The sequence below is a fragment of the Coregonus clupeaformis genome, chromosome 23 (genome assembly GCF_020615455.1).
Source record: "Coregonus clupeaformis isolate EN_2021a chromosome 23, ASM2061545v1, whole genome shotgun sequence".
Classification (NCBI taxonomy): Eukaryota; Metazoa; Chordata; class Actinopteri; order Salmoniformes; family Salmonidae; genus Coregonus; species Coregonus clupeaformis.
In genome coordinates this window covers 12,375,160-12,399,135 of record NC_059214.1, presented here as the reverse complement: position 1 = coordinate 12,399,135, position 23,976 = coordinate 12,375,160, and the positions used below count along the sequence as shown (strand labels likewise).

At 43.7% G+C, this 23,976-nt stretch overlaps 1 protein-coding gene across 1 annotated transcript in view; it reads right to left on the bottom strand.

Annotated features, from left to right (window-relative positions):
- Window positions 1–23,976, bottom strand: part of LOC121536084 (striated muscle preferentially expressed protein kinase-like) — a 119,244-nt gene that overhangs the window by 16,041 nt on the left and 79,227 nt on the right. The window contains exons 16-33 of the mRNA XM_045206532.1: window positions 23,762–23,968; window positions 23,444–23,567; window positions 21,726–21,898; window positions 21,321–21,433; window positions 20,822–20,990; window positions 20,171–20,270; window positions 14,610–14,810; window positions 14,323–14,380; window positions 13,945–14,022; window positions 12,823–12,995; window positions 12,709–12,735; window positions 12,277–12,429; window positions 11,997–12,039; window positions 11,752–11,820; window positions 8,889–11,640; window positions 8,352–8,504; window positions 4,979–5,095; window positions 1,608–1,775 (exon numbers count right to left, since the gene is read on the bottom strand). Of these exons, the coding sequence (XP_045062467.1) occupies window positions 1,608–1,775; window positions 4,979–5,095; window positions 8,352–8,504; window positions 8,889–11,640; window positions 11,752–11,820; window positions 11,997–12,039; window positions 12,277–12,429; window positions 12,709–12,735; window positions 12,823–12,995; window positions 13,945–14,022; window positions 14,323–14,380; window positions 14,610–14,810; window positions 20,171–20,270; window positions 20,822–20,990; window positions 21,321–21,433; window positions 21,726–21,898; window positions 23,444–23,567; window positions 23,762–23,968 (4,878 nt within the window). The remainder of the gene's footprint in view (window positions 1–1,607; window positions 1,776–4,978; window positions 5,096–8,351; window positions 8,505–8,888; window positions 11,641–11,751; window positions 11,821–11,996; window positions 12,040–12,276; window positions 12,430–12,708; window positions 12,736–12,822; window positions 12,996–13,944; window positions 14,023–14,322; window positions 14,381–14,609; window positions 14,811–20,170; window positions 20,271–20,821; window positions 20,991–21,320; window positions 21,434–21,725; window positions 21,899–23,443; window positions 23,568–23,761; window positions 23,969–23,976) is intronic.

The following is a 23,976-nucleotide window of genomic DNA, read 5'->3' as shown; positions in this document are numbered from 1 at the left end:
CATCACTGGCTGAGGGCGGCAGTGTTGTATATGTCCATACACGAAGGAGGATAGGGCCTTGTGGAACTGGAGAGCAGGGTGGCTGCATTCCGAGTAAAGGCGGCACAGAGACTGCTGTACCATAATGATGTCGGCTGGAGGGAACCAGCATGCGCGCTGCTGAGGAGAGCTGGCGGGTCAGGGTTGGACCGGCAGCTGTTCCTCATGAGGTTGGAGAGGCTGAGTACAGCAGGTCTCTCTGATTTTTAGCTGCTACCAGGCCCACACGAGCAGGGGTGTGGAGCCTGGGCTGTGGGTGTGGGAGGAGCCTATCTTCCACAACCCAGCCATCATTTTGAGATCGGTTCAGTCGGCCACCCTGCAGAGGCGACTGATGGCAGCGGGTTTACTAAGGCTGGGTGACCTGCGACTGCTGGGAGAGGAGGGGTGGAAAAACCCGGAAGTCCTGGCACAACAAACAGGACTGACATCTCTTAGGCTGCTGGAGAGATTCCTGGGGGAAGCCCAGGAGGCACTGTCTGAGCCGGTAAGGGGGGTGTTTGAGCGGCCAAAGGGGGAGGGGCCACCAATGTTTCTGCCACTGCAGGGGACAGCAGAGACTGGGGACTGGCAAGGGGGTCTGGAGGACTTGTTACATTTGAACTTGCCGAGCATGGGGGAGTTTGAGGGGGTGGGAGGTAAATCCCTCTACAACCTCTGCATTAAGGTAAGGAACATTAAGAGCCTAACAATAGTGAAGGCACATCAATGGCAGAGGCTATGTAGGGCGGAGAGTATGGTGGGTTTTAGATGGAGGGGGCTCTACAAACTCCCAGTACCAAAGAGGTCAGGGGACCTCCAGTGGAGGGTTCTACATGGAGCCCTGGCCATTAACAGCTGGTTGGCACGGGTCGACTCGGGAGTCGGACAGGGGTGTCCTTTCTGTGTCATGAGTGAAACTGTGATTCGTGTATTTTCTGTGTGCGACTCGGGAGTCGGACAGGGGTGTCCTTTCTGTGTCATGAGTGAAACTGTGATTCGTGTATTTTCTGTGTGCGCCAGGTTAATGCCATAAATGTCTCTGTTGGAATGTCTGTGTGAGAGGTTGGGTGTGGAGTTTACTGTCGGGATGTTTATAATGGGGTACAGGTATTCAAACAAGGAAAAGGCCAAATGTGTGTTGTTGAATTTTCAGTTTGCTCAGGCAAAGTTGGATATTTTGCTAACAAGGAGGAACAGGGTAAAAGGTGGGGGAATAACAGACCCTTTACTATTATATAATGGGATGGTCTCTGAGCGCCTTAAGGTGGAATTTGAGTTCTATAAAATGACAAAAAGTGTGGAGATGTTTCAGGAGATATGGTGTGTCGGGGGGGGCTGTCTATACAGCTGGGGAAGATGGGTTGGATATACGATTGTAGAAGTGGTGAGGTTTTGGTTATTGTGATGTGTGGTGTTGGTTTGTATCGTGGGGTAGAGGGCAAGGTGAGTAAGCAGTACAGGGGATATTTGTTTTTTAAGGGGGGGTGGTGAGGTTTTAATGAAATGAGGATGTATCATTAAAGAAGGACAAAATGTCTCTCTCTCTCTCTCTCTCGCTTTCCCTCTCTGAGGTGTGTGACTCTTACGAGCAAGGGAGAGGGTACAGGAGCTGGAGACCGAAGCCAGAGGGTTGGAAGCCACACACTCGTACAGCCCTGCATCCTTCTTGGTGGTTGTCATGATCATCAGCAGCTGCCTGCCATCCGGACAGGAGATCATGTTCATTCTGGCGTCAATCTGCAGAGGCTTCTTATCTGAGAAGGGAGAAAAAGGTACATTTAAAGCCAACAGTTACAATGCAATATGATGCATTTACAGTGCCTTCGGAAAGTATTCAGACCCCTTGACTTTTTCCACATTTTGTTACATTTCAGCCTTACTCTAAAATAGTAAATAAAAATCCTCAGCAATCGACACACAATACCCCATAATGACTAAGCGAAATCAGGTTTTTAGACAATTTTGCAAATGATTTGCAATTTACATACGTTTTCAGACCCTTTGCTATGAGACTCGAAATTGAGCTCAGGTGCATCCTGTTTCCATTGATCATCCTTAAGATGTTTCTACAACTTGATTGGAGTCCACCTGTGGTAAATTCAATTGATTGGACATGATTTGGAAAGGCACACACCTGTCTATATAAGATCCCACAGTTGACAGTGCATGTTAGAGCAAAAACCAAGCCATGAGCTCGAAGGAATTGTCCGTAGAGCTCCAAGACTGGATTGTGTCGAGGCACAGATCTGGGGAAGAGTACGAAAACATTTCTGCAGCATTGAACGTCCCCAAGAACCCAGTGGCCTCCATCAATCTTAAACGGAAGAAGTTTGGAACCACCAAGACTCTTCCTAGAGCTGGCCGCCCGGCCAAACTGAGCAATTGGGAGAGAAGGGCTTTGGTCAGGGAGGTGACCAAGAACTCGATGGTCACTCTGACAGAGCTCTAGAGGTTCTCTGTGAAGATGGGAAAACCTTCCAGAAGGACAACCACCTCTGCAGCACTCCTCCAATCAGGGCTTTATGGTAGAGTGGCCAGACGGAAGCCACTCCTCAGTAAAAGGCATATGACAGTCCACTTGGAGTTTGCCAAAAGGCACCTAAAGACTCTCAGACCATGAGAAACAAAATTCTCTGGTCTGAAAAATAACAAGATTGAACTCTTTGGCCTGAATGCCAAGCGTCACGTTTGGAAAAAACCTGGTACTATCCTTACGGTGAAGCATGGTGGTGGCAGAATCATGCTGTTGGGATGTTTTTCAGCGGCAGGGACAGGGAGACTAGTCAGGATCGAGGCAAATATTCACAGAGCAAAGTACAGAGAGATCCTTGATGAAAACCTGCTCCAGAGCGCTCAGGACCTCAGACTGGGGCGAAGGTTCACCTTCCAATAGGACAACGTCCTTAAGCACACAGCCAAGACAATGCAGGAGAGGCTTTGGGACAAGTCTCTGAATGTCCTTGAGTGGCCCAGCCAGGGCCCGGACATAAACCTGATCGAACATCTCTGGAGAGACCTGAAAATAGCTGTGCAGCAACGATCCCCATCCAATCTGACAGAGTTTGAGTGGATCTGCAGCAAAGAATGGGAGAAACTCCCCAAATACAGGTGTGCTCGAGGCTGTAATAGCTGTCAAAGGTGCTTCAACAAAGTATTGAGTAAAGGGTCTGAATACTTATGTAAATGTAATATTTCAGTTTGAGTAAAAAAAACAATTTAATATATTTTAGAATAAGTCTGTAGCCTAACAACATGTGAAAAAAGTCAAGGGGTCTGAATTCTTTCCGAAGGCACTATATAATGGAGGCTAGGTGTGGATTTTACATTCAGCTCTTACAGTGAGGGTAAAAAGTATTTGATCCCCTGCTGATTTTGTACGTTTGCCCACTGACAAAGACATGATCAGTCTATAATTTTAATGGTAGGTTTATTTGAACAGTGAGAGACAGAATAACAACAAAAAAATCCAGAAAAATGTGTGTCAAAAATGTTATAAATTGATTTGCATTTTAATGAGGGAAATAAGTATTTGACCCCTCTGCAAAACATGACTTAGTACTTGGTGGCAAAACCCTTGTTGGCAATCACAGAGGTCAGACGTTTCTTGTAGTTGGCCACCAGGTTTGCACACATCTCAAGAGGGATTCTGTCCCACTCCTCTTTGCAGATTTTCTCCAAGTCATTAAGGTTTCGAGGCTGACGTTTGGCAACTCGAACCTCCGGCTCCCTCCACAGATTTTCTATGGGATTAAGGTCTGGAGACTGGCTAGGCCACTCCAGGACCTTAATGTGCTTCTTCTTGAGCCACTCCTTTGTTGGCTTGGCCTTGTGTTTTGGGTCATTGTCATGCTGGAATACCCATCCACGACCCATTTTCAATGCCCTGGCTGAGGGAAGGAGGTTCTCACCCAAGATTTGACGGTACATGGCCCCGTCCATCGTCCCTTTGATGCAGTGAAGTTGTCCTGTCCCCTTAGCAGAAAAACACCCCCAAAGCATAATGTTTCCACCTCCATGTTTGATGGTGGGGATGGTGTTCTTGGGGTCATAGGCAGCATTCCTCCTCCTCCAAACACGGCGAATTGAGTTGATGCCAAAGAACTCGATTTTGGTCTCATCTGACCACAACACTTTCACCCAGTTCTCCTCTGAATCATTCAGATGTTCTTTGGCAAACTTCAGACGGCCCTGTATATGTGCTTTTTTGAGCAGGGGGACCTTGCGGGCGCTGCAGGATTTCAGTCCTTCACGGCGAAGTGTGTTACCAATTGTTTTCTTGGTGACTATGGTCCCAGCTGCCTTGAGATCATTGACAAGATCCTCCCGTGTAGTTCTGGGCTGATTCCTCACCGTTCTCATGATCAATGCAACTCCACGAGGTGAGATCTTGCATGGAGCCCCAGGCCCAGGGAGATTGAGAGGGCTTTTGTGTTTCTTCCATTTGCGAATAATCACACCAACTGTTGTCACCTTCTCACCAAGCTGCTTGGCGATGGTCTTGTAGCCCATTCCAGCCTTGTGTAGGTCTACAATCTTTTCCCTGACATCCTTGGAGAGCTCTTTGGTCTTGGCCTTGGTGGAGAGTTTGGAATCTGATTGATTGATTGCGTCTGTGTACAAGTGTCTTTTATACAGGTAACAAGCTGAGATTATGAGCACTCCTTTAAGAGTGTGCTCCTAATCTCAGCTCGTTACCTGTATAATAGACACCTGGGAGCCAGAAATCTTTCTGTTTGAGAGGGGTTCAAATACTTATTTCCCTCATTAAAATGCAAATCAATTTATAACATTTTTGACATGCGTTTTTCTTGATTTTTTTGTTGTTATTCTGTCTCTCACTGTTCAAATAAACCTACCATTAAAATTATAGACTGATCATTTCTTTGTCAGTGGGCAAACGTACAAAATCAGCAGGGGATCAAATACTTTTTTCCCTCACTGTATACTAAGTTCTTACCTTTCATCCAGGAGATGTGTGGGTGAGGGCTACCAGCTGGGAGGCAGCTAAGGGTGATGGGATCTCCCTCCAGCAGGACGTGGTCCCTCAACTTGATGTGGAACACAGGAGGGAAGTCTGGAGGATAGACAAATAGGGAATGGGATTAAGAATGAAGAACAATGGGCATTTCTATGGCCTACAAAAAAATCCCTTTCACTAAATATGTCTTTCACAGTTTGCTAGTTAGTCTCAACAGCTGTTAGTATAAACAGGCTGTTTAGACTGACAAGCATGTTTACACACTAGCAAGCTACAGTGCAATCGGAAAGTCTTCAGACACCTTGACCTTTTCCACATTTTGTTACGTTACAGCCTTATTCTAAAATGGATAAAATACATACAATAACCCATAATGACAAAGCAAAAACAGGTTTTTAGACATTTTTGCAAATCTATTAAAAATAAAAAACAGAAATATCACATTTACATAAGTATTCAGACTCTTTACTCAGTACTTTGTTGAAGCACCTTTGGCATCGATTACAGCCTTCGAGTCTTCTTGGGTATGACACTACAAGCTTGGCACACCTGTATTTGGGGAGTTCTCTGCAGATCCTCTCAAGCTCTGTCAGGGTGGATGGGGATCGTCGCTGCACAGCTATTTTCAGGTCTCTCCAGAGATGTTCGATCGGGTTCAAGTCCGCGCTCTGGCTGGGGCACTCAAGGACATTCAGAGACTTGTCCCGAAGCCACTCCTGCGTTGGCTTGGCTGTGTGTTTAGGGTCGTTGTCCTGTTGGAAGGTGAATCTTCGCCCCAGTCAGAGGTCCCGAGTGTTCTGGAGCAGGTTTTCATCCGGGAACTCTCTTTACTTTGCTTCGTTTATCTTTCCCTCGATCCTGACTAGTCTCCCAGTCCCTGCCACTGAAAAACAACCCAACAGCATGATGCTGCCACCACCATGCTTCACCGTAGGGATGGTGCCAGTTTTCTTCCAGACGTGACGCTTGGCATTCAGGTTCAGACCAGATAATCTTGTTTCTCATGGTCTGAGAGTCCTTTAGGTGCTTTTTGGCAAACTCCAAGTGAGCACTCATGTGCCTTTTACTGAGGAGTGGCTTCCTTCTGGCCACTCTACCATAAATGCCTAATTTGTGGAGTGCTGCAGAGATGGTTGTCCTTCTGGAAGGTTCTCCCATCTCCACAGAGTAACTCTGGAGCTCTGTCAGAGTAACCATTGGGTTCTTGGTCACCTACCTGACCAAGTGCCTTCTCCCCCGATTGCTCAGATTGGCCAGGCGGCCAGCTCTAGGAAGAGTCTTGGTGGTTCCAAACTTATTCCATTGAAGAATGATGGAGGCCACTGTGTACTTGGGGACCTTCCTCAGATCTGTGCCTCGACACAATCCTGTCTCGGAGCTCTATGGACAATTCCTTCGACCTCATGGCTTGGTATTTCCTCTGACATGCACTGTCAATTATATAATATATTATGCCATTTAGCAGACGCTTTTATCCAAAGCGACTTACAGTCATGTGTGCATACATTTTTACGTATGGGTGGTCCCGGGGATCGAACCCACTACCCTGGCGTTACAAGCGCCATGCTCTACCAATTGAGCTACAGATCTTGTGGGATCTTATATAGATAGGTGTTTGCCTTTCCAAATCATGTCCAATCAATTGAATTTACCACAGGTGGACTCCAATCAAGTCGTTGAAACATCTCAAGGATGATAAACGGAAACAGGATGCACCTGAGCTCAATTTCGAGTCTCATAGCAAAGGGTCTGAATACTTATGTAAATAAGGTATTTCTGTTTTTTTTTTTTTCATATATTTGCAAACATTTCTTAAAACCTGTTTTTCCTTTGTCATTATGGGGTATTGTGTGTAGATTGATTAGGACATTTATTTTATTTAATCCATTTTAGAATAAGACTAACTAAACAAAATGTGGAAAACGTTAAATTGTCTGAATACCTTCCTAATGCACTGTATCTACAATTTTGAACAAATGCACCTCAATAGCTAGCTTGCTTAGCGAACTGTCACTGATATAACATTAACTAATGTGGCATTGTAGCAGCTATACTTCACGCCTCCGAAATTAATTCGTAGGAGGGCTTAACAGCTAACTAAATACAGTAGCTGGATAATGCTGCAACTACTAAGCAGGTGAGCTTATGTTAATCTAGCTAGCTAACTACAGTGACACATGGACAAGTTCAGTGTTGATACTGCTTGCTTGGGCCAATGTAATACTGCACAAATCAGGAAAGTAACTTCCCAGCTAACAACAAACATTCTCTCAACTTTAAAGAACTTTCCCTTAAGAGTCTCATTAGGTATTTAACTAACGTTTTTATAGGAATGTTCCCTTGATGCGCAAGGAATGTTTGCAATAGACCATTCCCTTAATGTCAAATAGAACTTACCCAGAACGTGGTTAACCATGTTCTCCGAACTTAAGATATTAATGTTCTAGATACGTTTCATGGGAACGTTGCAAGAACATTAATGTGTCCAGTTTTCTGTTGGTTAGGAGAATATTCCATCAACGTCCCACCAAACATAAACAGAACACCATTGCCATATTCTCAGAACATAAGAAATTAATGTTCTAGACACGTTAAATTAGAACGTTGCAAAAACATTAATGCGTCCAGTTTTCTGTGGGTTAGGAAAATATTCCATCAACGTCCCACCAAACATACACAGAACATGGTTGCCATGTTCTCAGAACATAAGATATTAACGTTATAGAACAATCAGAAAACTGGACACATGACAGTTCTTGCAACGTCCCATGAAACGTGCCTAGAACATGAATATCTTGTATTCTATGAACATGGCAACCATGTTCTGTGTATGTTTGGTGGAACGTTGATGGAATATTCTCATAACCCTCAGAAAACTGGACAAATGATATTGGATTGCTGTTTCTCCTCGTCCATTGAGTGCTTATAGAGTAAGGAAACCAATATGAAATGTTGTAATTTGCCGAGCTGAGTATCTGGGTTTTAAAACACTTTTCAAATACACAGCCTATACCTTTTATTTGTTTGAATGGTTATTTGATTTAAACCAAATAGTCTACCAAATTGTATTTGAAAGTATTTTCAATTACTTCTTTCAAATACTATATATTTTCAAATACCTGGGTTAAATGCATGGAAGTGTATTTGAGTCAGTGTATTTGAGTATTTTCAAATACTTTCCAAGTGTATTTATACTACTTGTGTAAATATTAAACTACTTTTCATTTTAAATAAAATATATCTGAATAGTTATTTTGAAATGTTATTGAGATATTTGGAAATAGTATTTGAACCTAGGTCTGGTAATTTGGATGAACTATCTGTTTAAGAAATGAGGGACTTTAAGGATTACCAGATGCCAGTCTGGAGTATGAGCGAGAGCGCATGGAGCCATTTTCTCTGGCAATAGCCGTGGGGATATCAGGCTGCGAGACCGTCTTGTCTTTCTTGCTGCCTCTGGTTAGGCCCCAACGGTCCCATCGGGACCTACGTTCGCCCTCTGCCCCTGCCGGAGGGAACAAATGTAACAAACTTAAACAGAAATAGTAACAAAGAAAAAAGGGGATGGTAGCACACATAGGGAAGCGTGCTTACTAAGATTGTTCTTATATACTGAGATACAAGAAAAAGTAAAAGGTTTGGTTGGGGAAGGGGGTGGGATTTGCATAATTGTTTCCCCAAAATGTTAATGGTTCTTACTACATGTACCACTCCAGAATAGTGACATTGTCTCTGTACAGTGATAATGCACCCTTTAATTGGTAAAGTTACGTTTTGTCTAATTCTGCTCAGTAATCATCCTCAAATTAAACATATGACATTTTCAGGTGTAGGGGGAACATGTTAATTCTAAAGAAATGTTATTTCTATGTTGGTAGAAGTCTCGTACCCTTTGACGCTGTCTCCGACTTGATGCTGGACATGGACTCCAGGGACTCTGAGGAGGCTCCGGTGCCCGACTGAGAAAACAGCTGGTTCTGAGGGACACTGGGTCCAGCCATATTCTTTAGGCTACGTCCCTCGGAAGTCGACCTGCGCAGAATAGAGAACAGGGGTGTCTTCTTGCTCTCTGGCCTGTTGGCTTCCCTCTCCTCCGCCGCTACCCTCCTCTCCTCCGAGGCACTGCGGATCCTCATCGATATCCCGGACACCGTCGACTCAATCTTCCTGCGCATGGCCATGACTGGCGACTCGTTTGGCTTCTTTGGCTCCTTGACCTCCTGTTCTACCTCGGCTTCCGTTCCCCCGTCCATCCTCATCATCTCCACCTCCTTTCTCTCCTGGGAATGGGATCCTCTTCGGCCGGGGAGAGCCCAGGAGAGCCGACGGCTGGGAGCCACTGGTTCTTCCTCATTTGGCTTTTCGTCCTTGCGTTCGGCTGACGGAGTCCTCTTGAGGCGCATGGAGAGTCTTCTCATAAAACCTTGGTCCTTCTGGGCCTCGCGGAGATCCTGCACCGACTTGGACTTCTCCTCCAGTCTCCTGGGGACAAACTCAAGCGGTGCTCCAATGGGCCCAGGACGGTATACATCTTCGCCTGACTCGTCAGAGTCCAAACAGGCTACTGGTTTCTCCTCAGGCTTTGACCAGTTGAGAAGCTTCAGGCCTCGAATGAGGGAAGACTCACGCTTTTTGAAGCGTGCCTTGAATATTTCCTCAGAGGCAATGTCCTGGAGGTTTTGTCCCCCTGGCGAGAGCTCATGTTGGGGCGTGGGGCACGGGGAAACCTTGGGTGGACTCGTTTCCTTGGGCTCAGGGGATGCCACCCTTGAAAAGACTGCAGGGTGTTCCCCTGGTGTGGATAGCAGAGCTACTGGCTTTGATGGGTCAGGTACAGGTGTAGATGTTGGTAATAATGTTGGTGCTGGAAATGAGGCATGTGCAGGGACTGGAACAATTACAGGGGTGGAGTCTGCTAATGGGGGACTAACTAGGGGCTGAAGCGAGGGGACCATGATGGTCTGCATTATGCTAGCATACGCAGAGGTCCTACCGTCTGGGAGAACAGTAAGGGCAGGTGGAGAGGGAGTCACATACGCAGGTGGAAAGGGAGTCACAACATTATCTGGTGCCCTTGAAAATGCTGGTGCAGGCATGACCCTGATGGAACTTGTAGTAATGACCATTTCAGAAGATTTCACTGGTGCCTTCACTTCTTCTTCTACTTCTTTGACTTCTTTTTGTACTTCTTTGTGTACTTCTTCAACTTCTCTAGCTTTTGGTTCATCTACAGGAACAGTCACTTTTTCCTCAATCTCTTCTTTCTCTTCCTCCATTGGTTCCTCTAATATAAGAACCCTCACAGGAGGGCTAGGCTCCCTCGAGGCCACGTACTCCGGTTCAATCATTGCTTCTTCTGACATGCTTGTGTTCTTCTCTGAGAAACCACTTGTGCTCGATCTCTCGTCTGCATTACTGTCTGTGGTCACGCCATCAATTTTTTTACCAACTGACTCCGCAGTCTTTATTTCCTTGTCCTCCATCTTGGTTGTTGTCTCCTGTTCCCCAGGCTCTGGGCTTGGTGTGGGAAGTTTAGGGGAAGGTTCCCTGGGAGTCACAGGGCGGGAGTCATTCTTGAATGGCTCAGTGAGAGCAGACATGGATATGGCCTCCTTGAGCCTTCGCTCCTCTATCTGCGGGATCTCCAGTGGCTCCCCAGACCGTCTGTGCACAGGAATTGGCTCTGCATCATCTCCTTCACTGAATGAGGCGCTCTTGCGAAGCAATTTGGGTTTGGGCACGTCCTCTCTGGGCTCGTCGCTGGAAGCCGCCCTGGTTAACGGGGGAACCCCTAAGCGGGGGGCGCGCGAGTAGCGTTCCAGTGATGACGACCGCTGATTTCCATTGTCCATGCCCAGCGTCTCCAGCAGGGGTCCTCGCAGGCCGCTCATCTTCTTGTCCACGGAGCCGCCTCGGAGTAGCCTCTGCCGCATCAGCTCCAGTTTGAGAGCATAGTCCTCCTGACTCAGAGGCCCTGGGCTCGTGCTCCTCCTAGGCAGCTCCATCGATACTGTCTTTTTGAGGACTCGCCGGCCCCTTTCCGGGGTTTCCTCTTCTGCACCCTCTTCTGGTACAAGGTGGAGTAGCAGCGCGCTGTCGGCAGATCCCCCTCTACGCAGCGGCCCCCTTCTGGTTCCTCCCTCTGGCTTATCCGACTCCAAGCTCAAGCCTCTGCACAAGGGCCTTCTTGCCTTCTCTGATACTTGCACCAACTCTGCGGGGGGCTCCTCGTCTGAAGACCCCTTGTCGTTTTCTAGCGTTGACCTTTTCCTGGTGTGGCCTCTACCTGCAGAATCTCCAGCCTCCTTCTCTTTCCCCGTGGATTCACTCACCATCTTCTCTTGGCCATGAGCAACTGTTGATCCTGGTCTGTCAATGGGGCCGTTTGGCTTGCCTGTGCCTTCCTGATCGTCCTGGATCTCATTCAGAGACATTCTTGATCCGGAGAACTCCATGGTGAGTGGCATTGGAATGAAGGGCAGCTCGTCAATATCTTCGTCGGAGTCAGAGGATGATGATGGTGGGGGTGAGCCCTCTTTGAGGTGTCTGGGAACAGCGATGGAGATGTGGCTGGATGAGTCGTTCAGCAACTCAGGTATGGACCTCATGACCATTTTGGATTTGTAGCTGATAAGGGACCGCTACAAAAGACGGACATAAACAATTTATTACACAGAATTAGATACAATTCAAGACATTCTTTATAAAAAATTAATAAAAATAAAAATATCATTTGATGACAGATCCCTTACCTGCCACTTTCGACGAGACACAAACTTCTTGAGGGCCTCTGTGCTTATTGCCTTCCCCTTGGTAAGGGTCTTTATGAAAAAAATAAGACAGAATAAATTAGCATGTATTAGTCCATAATTTTGAAATTGCTCAATATTTTACCAAAATATATGACGGGGGATCTCAAGTCAGAACAGAACCCTAAAGCAATTATTGTTTGTGATGCGTCACACATGAGTCCATTGTCAAAGTTCACATGCCTCACCTTGAACCATGGATGACGGAGACACTCCTGTGTATCAGGCCTCCTAAAGGGATGACATGATACCATTTTACATTAGATTTCTAGTCAGTCTTAAGAAGCCCACAAATGCTTAAGAACTGAGGAAAAATCCTAAGGACAAATCCTATCTTGACATCCGTAACTAAAATTGTCTGGAACATTGACGATTAAATCAAACGCATGATTTACATGACATTCTGAGTAGCACATGGACATCTCAAGTTTTGGCCTGAACATGTTAAAATCTATAGTTGTTACTCACAGTCTGTCTGCCACCAGCAGTTTGATGATGAATCCCTTAGCTTCACGGCACAGGTCAGCGAACATACTCTCCTCAAAAGCCACATTGTAGTTCCTGATGTTGAGCACGGAGCTGCGGTCATTCTCTCCAGCAAATGGAGACACTCCAGACAAGCTGAAATGCAGAAACACCTGTTAACTTCTCTTCCTCTCACTAATTGTTCACTGATTCTAGAGCCATGTATAAATATGGCATGTTTGATAGGGTCTCTAATAGCAATTAAAATAGGAATGAACAGGCACTTATGTGGTGTTTACTTATCTATCTGGCTTGCAAAGTGTGCATGTGCATAATTCCATGCTTAAATTGTGATTAATCATCTTATGAATCATTGATTGGTATTGTAATCGTTGTATAGACACCATATTTAAGACACATTGAACGTGTACCTACCACAGATATGTGATGACTCCAATCGGCCTGGGAAGAGAAAGAAGAGAATTAGAGAGGATCCATTTGTGATATGAATCAAGTTTTAAACACTTTCATGGCCTCCAGCATTTTTACCAGATATCAGTTGCCTTGGATACAGGAGTTTGGTTGACAATTTCTGGAGCAACAAATTCTGGTGTGCCATATTTGCAGTATTGAGCCTCGTCGGGTGTGAGCTCCATGGCGTTGCCGAAATCACAGATGCGGATCTGATCACCATGGGGGTCTGCCATGAGTATGTTATCAGGCTAGGGAGGAAACCCAAAGATAAGGTCAGATTTCAGAATAACGACCAGTGGTCATAGTCAAAACCTTGTTTTTGACCAAATTTGTGCATTCAGAGGGACATATTCCTTGTCTAAACGCACACCTGCAATAAACAAAAACACAGTACTACCCAGAATACCTATTGTGAGATATCTTTAAGGCCCCACACCCTAATAGGGATATTTTTTTTTCTTCATCATATCACAATCAACTTGTATTTTTTTTCCTGAAATATGTTATTAAAATATGCAAATTAGGTGATATCTCATTAAATATGCACATATTGGCATACATTTACATTTTAGCGCAACTACATTTTTCTGGCCACTGGATGAAGTCAGCCTAAATGTTATTTTTTAAATTTCTTTAAGACACTCCAGGATAAATACTTTTTTCATCTTTCTATCTGTAAAATACTAAAGACATTTTTGGCACATTTTCCCAAATAAAATATGATCTAAAATAGAGAATTGACAGCATATCAACAATTCCCTCTAGGCAAGTCTGGAGAATATATCTAAGGATAACCACACCAAATTTGGTGAATGCAGATGCTTCTGAAGCAGAGAAAAAGTTGGCTCGTGGGAAGTGTCGGACTTTGGGGAAATGGCAATTAAAGACAAGTACACTGAATTAAGACTAGCAAACACCAAAATACTATTTAGACCCAATCACCATCTCTTCAAAGTAAGTTACTAAATGTAGTCCAGTTTGTAATATTTTGTGCAATTCAATGTAGTGAGCTTTGAAATTATTGATGTATGTCCATTTTAAAATGTTGATGACAGTGGTATGATAAACTAAAGAAAAAACGAACATTAATGGACCAAAATACCAACAAATCTCAGAATTGATAGCTAGATGCAAAAATGTTATTTCAGCCCGATGTGCCTGGCCTTAAAACTCTCTTTTAACTAAAGACGTGTTTACCTTGATATCCAGATGGACGATATTTTGATGGTGAAGGTAGTCCACACCCTCCAGCAGCTGTCTCATACAGGAGCGGATCTGCAGGTATACCAAGTATAGAGATATGTTACTGTCATTATGTTACATTTTGTAAAGATATTATGGGAGACACAAATTCTTATACAATAAGAGAAACAGGGTAGTTTGATCATATCAAGTGTTACCCAAGGTCCCACTTATTCCTGTAAAAGTGTGTGAATTTACTTGGTTGTCTTTGTTAGATAATAATTATAGGGGCCAGGTTGGTACAGACAAGAGTTCAAGGATCTTACAATAGGGGTCACTGTTACTCATGATCCCATAATGAAGTGTCCCCCAAGCACACAGTAACCAACTCACGTCCGACTCCATCACTGTAGATTTCTTTGTAAACCTCTCCAAAAGCTCCTCATTGCATCTTTATGCATTGATCAAGGAGATTTATGACACTGGAAATACTTTATAATTATGACAGGAGATAAATGAGGGAAAAAAATAGGCAAACACAGGAATGTGAGTGTGTCTGTGCATGTGTGTCTACTAAAAATAATGACCATTATACCTGCCAATTTCCCCACTCTTCAAGCCAAATGGTATACTTAATCTGTGTAAAAGGCCCCAGTGAGTATGAACTCTAAAAAGGATACATCTCTGTGACAATGATGACTGCGTTCTTCTTCTCAAAGGCATCATGGAAATACAGGACTCTCTCGTGGTCCAGCCCAGACAGCAGGTTCATCTCTCTCAGGGCAGAGGCCTTCCTCTTGGCTCGGGCAGATATGAACTTGGCAGCATACTCCATTTTACCCACTTTCTGCGTCACTCGTTTCGCGTAGGAGAAAGCTCCTCTAAAATATTGTTTTATTGATGGGGAGGTAACATTTTACAATCACTTTCATGAAAAAGCATAAAACAACGATTTCTAAACCGTGAATAAACACATATTTCATTATTTATAAGCATGACTCAATATTTAGAACATTTATAAGGAAATAGTTCTTAAAATTAATACAAAAATAAGAATTGATTTGTTGGTTTTATAGACCCCTAGACTTTTTCCTAATTTTGTTACGTTACAGCCTTATTCTAAAATGGATCAAATAGTTTTCCCCCCTCACCAACCTACAAACAATATCCCATAATGACAAAGCAAAAACAGGTTTTTAGACATTTTAGCAAATATATAAAAAATAAAAAACGGAAATATGACATTTACATAACTATATATACAGAGCATTTGGAAAAAGATGAGAGAGGCCTGTAATTTTCATCATAGGTACACGTCAACTATGACAGACAAAATGAGATTTTTTTTTCTCCAGAAAATCATATTGTAGGATTTTTAATGAATTTATTTGCAAATTATGGTAGAAAATAAGTATTTGGTCAATAACAAAAGTTTCTCAATACTTTGTTATATACCCTTTGTTGGCAATGACACAGGTTAAACGTTTTCTGTAAGTCTTCACAAGGTTTTCACACACTGTTGCTGGTATTTTGGCCCATTCCTCCATGCAGATCTCCTCTAGAGCAGTGATGTTTTGGGGCTGTCGCTGGGCAACACGCACTTTCAACTCCCTCCAAAGATTTTCTATGGGGTTGAGATCTGGAGACTGGCTAGGCCACTCCAGGACCTTGAAATGCTTCTTACGAAGCCACTCCTTCGTTGCCCGGGCGGTGTGGTTGGGATCATTGTCATGCTGAAAGACCCAGCCACGTTTCATCTTCAATGCCCTTGCTGATGGAATGAGGTTTTCACTCAAAATCTCACAATACATGACCCCATTCATTCTTTCCTTTACACGGATCAGTCGTCCTGGTCCCTTTGCAGAAAAACAGCCCCAAAGCATGATGTTTCCACCCCCATGCTTCACAGTAGGTATGGTGTTCTTTGGATGCAACTCAGCATTCTTTGTCCTCCAAACCCGACGAGTTGAGTTTTTACCAAAAAGTTCTATTTTGGTTTCATCTGACCATATGGCATTCTCCCAATCCTCTTCTGGATCATCCAAATGCACTCTAGCACACTTCAGACGGGCCTCGGCATGTACTGGCTTAAGCAGGGGGACATGTCTGGCACTGCAGGATTTGAGTCCCTGGCGGTGTAGTGTGTTACTGATGGTAGGCTTTGTTACTTTGGTCCCAGCTCTCTGCAGGTCATTCACTAGGTCCCCCCGTGTGGTTCTGGGATTTTTGCTCACCGTTCTTGTGATCATTTTCACCCCACGGGGTGAGATCTTGCATGGAGCCCCAGATCGAGGGGAGATTATCAGTGGTCTTGTATGTCTTCCATTTCCTAATAATTGCTCCCACAGTTGATTTCTTCAAACCAAGCTGCTTACCTATTGCAGATTCAGTCTTCCCAGCCTGGTGCAGGTCTACAATTTTGTTTCTGGTGTCCTTTGACAGCTCTTTGGTCTTGGCCATAGTGGAGTTTGGAGTGTGACTGTTTGAGGTTGTGGACAGGTGTCTTTTATACTGATAACAAGTTCAAACAGGTGCCATTAATACAGGTAACGAGTGGAGGACAGAGGAGCCTCTTAAAGAAGAAGTTACAGGTCTGTGAGAGCCAGAAATCTTGCTTGTTTGTAGGTGACCAAATACTTATTTTCCACCATAATTTGCAAATAAATTAATAAAAAATCCTACAATGTGATTTTCTGGAAAAAAATTTCTAAATTTGTCTGTCATAGTTGACGTGTACCTATGATGAAAATTACAGGCCTCTCTCATATTTTTAAGTGGGAGAACTTGCACAATTGGTGGCTGACTAAATACTTTTTTTCCCCACTGTATATATATACAGTGGGGAGAACAAGTATTTGATACACTGCCGATTTTGCAGGTTTTCCTACTTACAAAGCATGTAGAGGTCTGTAATTTTTATCATAGGTACACTTCAACTGTGAGAGATGGAATCTAAAACAAAAATCCAGAAAATCACATTGTATGATTTTTAAGTAATTAATTTGCATTTTATTGCATGACATAAGTATTTGATACATCAGAAAAGCAGAACTTAATATTTGGTACAGAAACCTTTGTTTGCAATTACAGAGATCATACGTTTCCTGTAGGTCTTGACCAGGTTTGCATACACTGCAGCAGGGATTTTGGCCCACTCCTCCATACAGACCTTCTCCAGATCCTTCAGGTTTCGGGGCTGTCACTGGGCAATACAGACTTTCAGCTCCCTCCAAAGATTGTCTGTTTGGTTCTGGTCTGGAGACTGGCTAGGCCACTCCAGGACCATGAGATGCTTCTTACGGAGCCACTCCTTAGTTGCCCTGGCTGTGTGTTTCGGGTCGTTGTCATGCTGGAAGACCCATCCACGACCCATTTTCAATGCTCTTACTGATTGAAGGAGGTTGTTGGCCAAGATCTTGCGATACATGGCCCCATCCATCCTCCCCTCAATACGGTGCAGTCGTCCTGTCCCCTTTGCAGAAAAGCATCCCCAAAGAATGATGTTTCCACCTCCATGCTTCACGGTTGGGATGGTGTTCTTGGGGTTGTACTCATCCTTCTTCTTCCTCCAAACACGGCGAGTGGAGTTTAGAACAAAAAGCTCTATTTTTGTCTCATCAGACCACATGACCTTCTCCCATTCCTCCTCTGGATCATCCAGATGGTCATTGGCAAACTTCAGACGGGCCTGGACATGCGCTGGCTTGAGCAGGGGACCTTGCGTGCGCTGCAGGATTTTAATCCATAATGGCGTGGTGTGTTACTAATGGTTTTCTTTGAGACTGTGGTCCCAGCTCTCTTCAGGTCATTGACCAGGTCCTGCCGTGTAGTTCTGGGCTGATCCCTCACCTTCCTCATGATCAATGATGCCGCATGAGGTGAGATCTTGCATGGAGCCCCAGACAGAGGGTGATTGACTGTCATCTTGAACTTCTTCCATTTCCTAATAATTGCGCCAACAGTAGTTGCCTTCTCACCAAGCTGCTTGCCTATTGTCCTGTAGCCCATCCCAGCCTTGTGCAGGTCTACAATTTTATCCCTGATGTCCTTACACAGCTCTCTGGTCTTGGCCATTGTGGAGAGGTTGGAGTCTGTTTGATTGAGTGTGTGGACAGGTGTCTTTTATACAGGTAACGAGTTCAAACAGGTGCAGTTAATACAGTTAATGAGTGGAGAACAGGAGGGCTTCTTAAAGAAAAACTAACAGGTCTGTGAGAGCCGGAATTCTTACTGGTTGGTAGGTGATCAAATACTTATGTCATGCAATAAAATGCAAATTAATTACTTAAAAATCATACAATGTGATTTTCTGGATTTTTGTTTTAGATTCCGTCTCTCACAGTTGAAGTGTACCTATGATAAAAATTACAGACCTCTACATGCTTTGTAAGTAGGAAAACCTGCAAAATCGGCAGTGTATCAAATACTTGTTCTCCCCACTGTATATATATATATATACAGGACCAGTCAAGAGTTTGGACACACTTACACAATCAAGGGTTTTTCTTTATTTTTACTATTTATTTAGAATAATAGTGAAGATATCAAAACTATGAAATAACAGATATGGAATCATGTAGTAACCAAAACAGTGTTAAACAAATCAAAATATATTTTATTATTTACATTTTAGTAATTTAGCAGACGCACTTATCCAGAGCGACTTACAGTTAGTGAGTGCATACATTTTCATACTGGTCCCCCGTGGGAAACGAACCCACAACACTGGCGTTGCAAGCGCCATGCTTTACCAACTGAGCTACAGGGGACTACTATATTTGAGATTCTTCAAAGTAGCCACCCTTTGCCTTGATGACATCTTTGCACACTCTTGGCATTCTCTCAACCAGCTTCATGAGGTAGTCATCTGGAATGCATTTTAATAAACAGGTGTGCCTTGTTAAAAGTTAATTTGTGGAATTTCTTTCCTTCTTAATGTTTTTGAGCCAATCAGTTGTGTTGTGAAAAGGTAGGGTTGGTATACAGAAGATAGCCCTATTTAGTAAAAGACCAAGTCCATGCTATGGCTAGAACAGCTCAAATAAGCAAAGAGAAACGACAGTCCATCATTACTTTACGACATGAAGGTCAGTCAATACGGAAAATTCAAGAACTTTGAAAGTTTCTACAAGTGCAGTCGCAAAAACCATCAAGCGCTATGATGAAACTGGCTCTCATGACGACCGCCACAGGAAAGGAAGACCCAGAGTTACCTCTGTTGCAGAGGATAAGTTCATTAGAGTTAACTGCACCTCAGATTGCAGCCCAAATAAATACTTCACAGAGTTCAAGTAACAGACACATCTAAACATTCACTGATCAGAGGAGACTGCGTGAATCAGTCCTTCATGGTCGAATTGCTGCAAAGAAACTACTACTAAAGGACACCAATAATAAGAAGAGACTTGCTTGGGCCAAGAAACACGAGCAATGGACATTAGACCGGTGGAAATCTGTCCTTTGGTCTGATGAGTCCAAATTTGAGATTTTTTATTCCAACCACCGTGTCTTTGTGAGACGCAGAGTAGGTGAACGGATGTTCTCCGCATGTGTGGTTCCCACCGTGAAGCATGGAGGAGGAGGTGTGATGGTGCCTTGCTGGTGACACTGTCTGTGATTTATTTAGAATTCAAGGCACACTTAACCAGCATGGCTACCACAGCATTCTGCAGCGATACACCATCCCATCTGGTTTGCGCTTAGTGGGACTATCATTTGTTTTTAAACAGGACAACGCTATTTGACCAAGAAGGAGAGTGATGGAGTGCTGCATCAGATTACTTGGCCTCCACAATCACCCGACCTCAACCCAATTGAGATGGTTTGGGATGAGTTGGACTGCAGAGTGAAGGAAAAGCAGCCAACAAGTGCTCAGCATATGTGGGAACTCCTTCAAGACTGTTGGAAAAGCATTCCTCATGAAGCTGGTTGAGAGAATGCCAAGAGTGTGTAAAGCTGTCATCAAGGCAAAGGGTGGCTACTTTGAAGAATCTAAAATCTATAAGATATTTTGATTTGTGTAAAACTTTATTGGTTACTACATGATTGTTATTTCATATGTTATAGACGAGTGATGAGATATGTCCATAGTTTTGATGTCTTCACTATTATTCTACAATGTAGAAAATAGTAAAAATAAAGAAAAACCCTTGAATGTGTAGGTGTGTCCAAACTTTTGACTTGTACTGTATATATATATATATTTCTTCTTTCTAGCTTTATTTACAAACTGGTGCCTCACCTCCCGATTTCCTTGTGGATGTCATAGTAGTCAGTCAGCCGACGCATCTTCCTGAGAATTGTCTCCTCGTCCTCCATTGGATCCTCCTTGTCTTCTCTAACTGCAGGGTAGCACAAAAGTGAGTACACACAAGTACAATGTACCCTAATTACAGGCCCATATGTCATAGTATTCTGCCCCTGAGATAATCACATTCCCAACCGCTAATTTACATTGGCCTCTACATAGCTGCATCTCAACAATCTGACTAATAATTGTCCTTTGTGATCTACCTAAGCAATGATGAAGGGACATTTCACTCCAAAATGAAAGTTTATCCAATGTTTTCAGACCTCAAATGTAGTCTAACGTCAAAATTAATCCAAAACCTACGACATCGGTTGTGTACATCTGGCTGTCTCCACCCCAAATGAATGGAAATGATAAGCACCCTTTCATTTGGGGATTAAGTCATATAGCTGGATCGACACAACTGATTGCCTAGGATGTGGACATATCTCATCACTCGTCTACTTTTGAGGTCTGAAAACATTGGACAAATTTTCATTTTGGAGTGAAAGGTCCTTTTAATTCATTATCTTTGCTTACACAACTATGCCTCTGTGTCAATACTGGAATGCATATTTGATTGAATGGTATGCAGAGGCTTACCTGTGTGCACGGTGAGCTCAGCCTTACAGGACACAGAGCCAGCCAGGTTCTTGGCTGTGCAGGTATACACCCCTGAGTCTTCCGGACTTGTGTTGAGCACCACGAGGGAGCATTCGTTGTCGTCATACACAAAGGTGATGTGACTACTCTCACACAACAATATATCATCCTGAAACCAAGTAACAATAAGTCACTCTGAATGTAATCTTTTTTGCATGAAAATAAACAGCCATATACTAATATGATTACATAGAATGTCAATGTTACCTGTAATTACACACTTAGCATATTAGAACCTAATTTGAAACATAATGTGGACAGTTTCCTGTCACTACAATTCAGTCATTATTTATGTACCTTCTCAGCAGCTACTAGCTGAGTACCTACATTCTGGATATCAGTCTTGTTAGCTATTGAGTAACTACAAGGCATGAGTGTGAAATTAATAAACGGTTCCAATGATATAAACACTCATATGTATGTGTCTCAATTTATGCACCTTAAACCAAAGGATGTCGGGAATGGGCTTGCCCTCCACGACAACAGCCAAGCGAGGCGTATCTCCCATGTGCACATCCACATCCTCCATGATTGACTCAAAGGTTGGCGGTGCTACAGATAGGGAACACGAGAATGTGTTTGATAGTGTTGTCACAATACTCAGTATCTCGAAACTCAAAATATCATTGTAAGGAAACAAAACATGACGCGGACAAAATGTCCTGATGACGTACCTTGCTGCAGCAAGGCATTTAGAAAAAGTAGCTAACTTTTTAATGGCCATAACTGTTGTGGATTAGAAGAGTTTCCCCTTTAAAACAATGCAAAGCGCTTTGAGCTCCTGTAAATAGAGATATATCCAAAAATTATATCCATTATCACAATCCATCATTATTACACTCACCTGCCATTTCCACACTAAAGATGCAGGAGTCGCTGCCAAACTTGTTGGATGCCACACACATCAGTTGGCCCAAGTCGCCACTCGTCACCCTCAGGATCTTCAGAGAGTGCTGGTCGTCATCGGGCATACTCATCTCATACAGCCCAGGTTTGGTGGCAAGGACCACTCCCCTCCTGAAAGTAGAGAACAATAAGGCAACTTAGATATCCCATTGTCGGGGTGATGCTACTTTTTGTGGGTAAGAACTTTTGTTGTGTGACTGTTTCACACATTTCCTTGTTTTATCCTAAAGTACTTGGTATTAAAATGACATTTTTGCACACTTGCATTTTTGGGGACTCAATTGTGGTGGCGCAAACAAGAAGGCCAGGTGCTTTTCAAATACAGGTAAAAACAATTACTAAGAGTTGATTGATGGCTCAGTGTGTTTGTGGGTTTGATTCCCACATGGGTCACATACAGTGCATTCGAAAAGTATTCAGACCCTTTCACTTTTTCCACATTTGGTTACGTTACACCCTTATTCTAAAATGAATTAAATAGTTTTTTTCCCCTCATCAATCTACACACAATACTCCATAATGACAAAGCAAAAACAGTTTTTTTGGGGGCAAATGTTTTACAAATAAAAAACTGAAATATAACATTTACATAAGTATTCAGACCCTTTACTAAGTACTTTGTTGAAGCACCTTTGGCAGTGATTACAGCCTTGAGTCTTCTTGGGTATGACACTACAAGCTTGGCACACCTGTATTTGGGGAGTTTCTCCCAATCTTCTCTGCAGATCCTCTCAAGCTCTGTCAGGTTGGATGGGGAGCGTCGCTGCACAGCTGTTTTCAGGTCTCTCCAGAGATGTTCGATTGGGTTCAAGATCGGGCTCTGGCTGGGACACTCAAGGACATTCAGAGACTTGTCCCGAAGCCACTCCTGCACTGTCTTGGCTGTGTGAAGGTGAACCTTCGCCCCAGTCTGAGGTCCTGAGCGCTCTGGAGCAGGTTTTCATCAAGGATCTCTCTGTACTTTGCCCCGCTCAACTTTCCCTCAATCTTGACTAGTCTCCCAGTCCCTGCCGCTGAAAAACATCCCCACAGCATGATGCTGCCACCACCATGCTTCACCGTAGGGATGGTGCCAGGTTTCCTCCAGACGTGACGCTTGGCATTCAGGCCAAATAGTTCAATCTTGGTTTCATCAGACCAGAGAATCTTGTTTATCATGGTCTGAGAGTCCTTTAGGTGACTTTTGGCAAATATTTTAGTCCAGGTCATTTTTTTACTTTGAAGTGGCTGGATGCCCTTTGGGTGGTGGACCATTCTTGATACACCCCGGAAACTGTTCAGTGTGAAAAACCCAGCAGCGTTGCAGTTCTTGACACACTCAAACTGGTGTGCCTGGCACCTACTACCATACCCCGTTCAAAGGTACTTCAATCTTTTGTCTTGCCCATTTGTCCTCTGAATGGTACACATACCATGTCTTAATTGTCTCAAAGCTTAAACATATTTCTCTACCCTGTCTCCTCCCCATCATCTACACTGATTGAAATTGATTTAACAGGTGACATCAATAAGGGATCATAGCTTTCACTGGATTCATGTGGTCAGTCTGTCATGGAAAGAGCAGGTGTTCCTAATGTTTTATGCACTCAGTGTATTTGACCGCAACTCTACATTATTAATAGAGTATCAGGTGTAGTGATCCAGTGCGTGACTTGCCTCTTCCAGATTACTGCAGCGTTGATGTGGTTCAGAGTTATAGTGATGCTGACTGACTGGTTCTCCTGCACATAGACCATGTCTGGCTTATCAATTATGACTGGAGCCTCCTGAAGATATGGACCTTGGGAGATATAAAATCATGTAAAGGGATAGTTCATCTAAATAAAAAAATTACATATTTGTTTCCTTGCCTTGTCAGCAGTCTTTAGACAAGGAGAGAGTGAAATCCATGCTTTTTTAGTTATCAGCCCCTGCCACCAACCAATATAAGCATCATGTCATCAATTCATGTTGCCCTCACTTGATGGCTCATACCTCTTTCGACAAGTTGCACTGGGTCTGTGGACGGAGAGGGTTTGCTAAAGGCCTTGGTTGTGATTGACAAGACCCTGAAGGTGTAGCGGACTCCTTTGGAGCAAGTGGTCACTGTGTAGCAAGGCTCTTTCAAACTGGACGCTATGACGGTCCACTGGTTCGAGCCGAGCGCTTGTTGTTGGATGGCATACATCAACGTGTTGGGATCTGCAATG